General features: G+C 45.2%; 1 protein-coding gene across 1 annotated transcript; it reads right to left on the bottom strand.

Moving 5' to 3' along the window:
• Positions 1 to 825: 825 nt before the first annotated feature.
• On the bottom strand, positions 826 to 4,875 carry LOC144752813 (zinc finger BED domain-containing protein 6-like). Its single transcript, XM_078640663.1, has 2 exons — positions 3,338 to 4,875; positions 826 to 1,081 (listed from the first exon to the last, which is right to left on the bottom strand). Exon 1 carries the CDS (start codon positions 4,873 to 4,875, stop codon positions 3,343 to 3,345), a length of 1,533 nt encoding a protein of 510 aa, XP_078496789.1. The 3' UTR covers positions 826 to 1,081; positions 3,338 to 3,342.
• Between the last annotated feature and the right edge of the window lie 213 nt (positions 4,876 to 5,088).

Below are 5,088 nucleotides of genomic sequence, written 5' to 3' on the forward strand. Positions count from 1 at the left end.
GGCCGGCTCTAGGGGGCATGTGCAAGCTGTGCAACTGCACAGGGGCACCAAACTTCAGGGGCCACCGCACCAATAGATATCCTTAATTTAATAATACTCTAAGGATGTATACATATTTGCGTTGCGGCCCCTGGCATGGATTTGTTGCCTCCGGCTCTGTTCCACTGTAGCAGTGTGATTTGCAATGATGTCTATGTTTCACATCACTCAATGTTTTTATCTTTGTTTATTATTTTAATTTTTACATCAACCACAGAACCCAGGGGCAAGCAGAATACAGGGACCGAGTCGGCGGGTGAACCACCAGTTACACAGAGCTCCTCTACTGAGGATCCTGCTGCTGTCCCCAGTAAGTCCAACAGTGCTTGTTTTTTCCTCTGTAATGTGTCTGCAGTGCTTTGTCAATTGACAGCAACCAAGTAGGCATCCAGAATGATGTTTGTCTAGTATTTTTGTAAATGTTAGTATACCACTACTAGTCTTGTGGGTATTCTTCTATCTCCTATGGAGTTATATACATATTACACAACTATGTAACTATGCACACGAAAATTGGATGTTGTTGGTACTGATAGGCAGGTTGGACCTTACTTACACCTCAGTCACAGAACTCTGAGGAACGCACAATTCACTGAACGTCAGCCTATATGGCCTGAGTCATTGGTCTATTGTTCAAATCACACTCCTGAACCCCAATACCAAGATGCCGAATGCTTTTAGGACACAAACCGTTACCTAAGAAACCCCCTTTTGCTCACTCACTCGTGTGAGTCTCTAAGACAACAGACACTGAAAATAAACTTCAGAGTCAAAGTGGTCATTCAAAAGCTTTATTTTGTTAGAAGTAAGTAAGTAACATCAATGTTTTTAAGTTGTTCCGTCCAATACGTTGAAGGGCCCACCAGAAAAAATCCAGAGTTAAAACAGGCATAATAAAGTAATCAACATTTGTACAGCTACTAGTGCACAATAGGGAAATGTGGCAACTATCGGAGACCTCTCACCAACGTATACTGGTCAGATATTCCTCTTTTTTTGTAAGCTATGGAAATGTCCGCTTCGTAGAAGGCAATCTTCTCACCTGCCGAAAAATAATGACAAAAGTGGTGCACGTTAGACAGTATTAAATACATTTATGCCAGTTTTATGCAGCCATGCTAAAAAGAAGTTGTAACCTGTAAGCAAACTCTATCCCACAATCCACATAGAAAACTTAAATACGGGCCCTTTTACTTTCCCACCTCTTCAGGTGTATGCATTGAACAATGATGTGTTGCCCCAGAGCGTCTTCTCGTACTGCGCAACAAGCTGCGAGTTAACACATGCGCAAAACTGGATACATTGATGTACAAAGGTTACATAGTTCACTTCCAATTTCCAAGGACTAGAGTAGCAGGACAGATGAGATGAGCTTGGGTACCATACCATAACAATGAATGCTAATAATATGTGTAGTGACTCTGCTGTACTATGCAATGTGGACTCATACTGATTACGTACGTTGGACTTCACTGTTTTGAAGAACTCCATTCTTGGTGAACAAGTACAAAGGGGGCTGTGCATCCATCTAAAAAGGTGTACTTATTTTTATAGGTGCAGAACCCTTACCATCGACCAGTGCCGACGGGGACAGCGGCGCAGCTTCAGCGATCCCGGCGGGGACAGGAGGAACAGAGGCACCTACACCAGCAGCAGTGGGGGGGGAGCCAACAGCGGCGGGCGATGGTAAGTTACATTCAATAGTGATCTGCATTACTTGGTGGGAGGGGAAAACTTTCTCACTGTACTCTACTGGAAAATATATGATGTTACCTTTACTTGTCATTAGCATGCTAAGCATTACCACTACAGTAATGCAAGTGCCTGATAGCAGTCGGATGCATGGGTTGTTGTTAAAGCATGTAAAGGGGAAAACACAGCTGCCAGCGTGGTTGGGAGACACACCCAATACCGGTGGTTAGTGGATAGTCTCAGCAGCAGCGGTGTTTTGGGCAAACCCAAAGGCAAGGGAAGGAGGGGACGACTGGGTGCATGGGTCGTTGCTGGTGAAACACAAACCAAATAAGGTTTGTTGCGCGGTATAAAATATTATAGTCTTTACTAGACATGTGCTACTAGCTGCCCCCTGTTAATTAATGTTACTTTGAGAGTGTTCCCGCCTTCCCGGAACAAAAGGAGATATGAAAAAGACAGGTGTTCGTTCTAATGTGTGTGACCGTTGAAGTACACCCATGCTAATAGGGCAGGCATAATGCCGTGACAAAAAGTCCGAAAAATTAATAGAGGCTGTAGAATGTTCAAGATAGACGCAACACAATTTCTGGTACTCAGCTTGCTTGCTAGTGCTACTGTGCCGCCCACTATGTGTTGAATCAATGTTGTGTTCTTGATTTGCGGGGAGTTTGGATTAACAATTCTGTTTCTTTCTTTATAGTTACTCCTTCCCAAAAACCAACAAGGAAGGAGTTGGCAGTCCGGGCCCGGCAGCGGAAACTGCAGGCAATTGTAGAGGCCTACCGCCGGCTGGTGGATCAGGCCGAGGAGGAGGAGGAGGAGGCGGCGGCAGCAGCTGCTGCCTCTTCCAATGCCCCGGGCCCCAAGCCTGCAGGACTACGTCGCCGTGGTCAGGCAGCCGCCCGCCGCCGCATTGTTACATCTTCGGCGGCCCCCCCACAACAACAACAACAACAACATGCATGCAAGTGTAGGTGCCGTGATTTCAAAGCAAAGATTCTCCGCCGGGTAGCGAAGTTGGAGGAGGAGCGGAAGAAGCAGGAGGACGGTCTAGAGGAGCGTGTGAAGATACTGGTGGACAAACACCTGAAAGCCCGCCGGCTTTGAAATGGACCCTGTTTTTTGCCCCTTTTTTAATCCTTTTGTTGGTGGGTGGGATGTGGGAGTTGGGGTGTACATTTGGGTTGAAATTTGGTTGGGGTTAGGGGAGGGTAGGGACAGCTCTGGGTCAGGGGGTTACATTTGTTATATATTTTATTTTTCTATTATCATTATGAAAATATAAAAATAAAACAAAGATATTTTCACAAGAAAACATTTGAAGTTCATTTGTGTTTGTTGGGGGGGTGGAGGGGGGACTGTTTCACCAAATAATGTACGTTGTGCAACATGAACATGAACTACGAACGATAAATTAAGTACTGACTGCACCTGTAGTAGTAGGGTCACAAGTGCATAAATAATTTATATTATTAAATAACATGGGAAAATTGCCCATCACGTGAGTCTGAAGTTACTACTAGTATACTTTAATTCCATGCACATTTGCTCAGAGTCGGCTAAACAATCCTATGCAATGCATTGCATCATTCCTTTAATATACCTGTCCTAGTTGTCAGGGAAGAGGAGCTCGTCCTCAAACTCTGTGCGTTCAGACAGAAGTAGGTCATGTAACCCAGTAGTGAGGACGTCTTCTTCACACTCGCTTTCTTCATCCGGCGGTGATTCACGTACTTGATAGTCTGGTGGTATGAAGCGTTGATTCATTTTTATCATTGTCAGCCGCTCCACGCTTTTGGGGGAGAGACTAGTCCTTTTCGATGTGACAATGGCACCAGCAGCACTGAAAACCCGCTCAGAGGAGACACTGGCTACAGGACAAGCCAGATACTTTATCGCCAGCCTGCTCAGCACTGGCCACTGTCTCCTTCTTTCATACCAATAGACCAATGGGCTTTGCTCCATGAACACCTCTGTTGTGTCATCCAGATAGGCCTGAACCATCCGCTCAATGTTCATTGGTGCTCGGCTTTGCTGGTCCTCTTTTCCCTTTGCAACAGCAACGGACTTACCCATCCCTTTCTGTAGAAAAAAAGCAGTTATGCTTTTGGTTGGGTCTGCTGAATCAGATCGTGTAGGTGCTGCTTTTGGTACTGTTGGTGCCTGCTGGAAAGCAGACGCACTGCTCTCACGCTGTGAAGAACTTGCGTCAGGAGTACTTGGACTGGCCTGGGCTGGCAGTGGCAGGCCTTTAAGTAACAGCCGTTCAGTTTCTAACTCATTAGCTTCCGCAGCTATGGAAGTTTTGTACTTGTCAACATCCTCATCTGAAAATGGAATTACTTCGTTACTGCTGACAAATAATTTGTACCGTGGATCCAAGATTGTTGCAGTTATGTAATGTTCACCTGACACAATATTGTTGAGCCTTACATTTTCACACAAGCGGTTGACTAAGCCCTTGGCTAAGGTATATGCATCAACTTTTTGTTCGTCACCTTCGTATGTTTCACAGACCTCCTTCACCTGTTGCTCAAGCATGTACAACAATGGGATGGCTTGGCCCATAGTACAGTCCTCCCTGCTAACTGCACGTGTGAAGACCTCAAAGGGTTGGAGCATCTCTGTGATGCATTTAATGAGGTCCCACTGCCACATCTCAATGGTCAGGGCTTTAAGATTAACAGTAGGATCCCCTAATCTTCTTGACATGACATAAGCATTCAGTGGGATGTACTGCTCAAAGAGACGCTCAAGCATGAAATAAGTTGAGTTCCAACGTGTTGGGACCTCCTGTATCAGTGCTTTGACTGGCAACCTATGCTCTTGCTGAATGACCCGTAGCAGCTTCCGTCCTTTGAAAGAATGGTTAAAGTGCGTGCATATTCTTCTGCAGATGGCCATTATGTTGCTGACTTTGGCTTCATTTTTCAGAAAGTCTTGCACGACTAAGTTTATGCAGTGTGCCAAACAGGGTACCCTGAAATAATGTCCTTCTCTCATTGCCTTCACTACATTACTGCCATTGTCGGTGGAAACAAAACCAATCTTAAGGCCTCTTGGTTTCAGCCATTCAAAGACCTTGTCATTAAAGTCCGACAAAATGTTTTCAGCAGTATGACTTTTGTCCATACCAAACATGGCTATAGTTGCATGTCTGCGCGTATCATTAAAAATTCCAGCAACGTCACGGAGGCCTGAAGTTAACTTGTCTTTAACACCTGCAAAAGAGATCCAGTGTGCGGTGATGCACATGAAATCTGTAGCATCGCAACTGCTCCACATGTCTGTTGTCAGGTGGATACAATGGACAACACTCTGTTGTAAGGCTTTCCCAATCAATTCCAGCACATC

The sequence above is a fragment of the Lissotriton helveticus genome, chromosome 5_1 (assembly GCF_964261635.1).
Source record: "Lissotriton helveticus chromosome 5_1, aLisHel1.1, whole genome shotgun sequence".
NCBI lineage: Eukaryota > Metazoa > Chordata > Amphibia > Caudata > Salamandridae > Lissotriton > Lissotriton helveticus.

Excerpts from the sequence above, each read along its gene's own strand:
- LOC144752813 (XM_078640663.1), bottom strand. The coding sequence starts at position 4,875 with ATGTTTGGTATGGACAAAAGTCATACTGCTGAAAACATTTTGTCGGAC.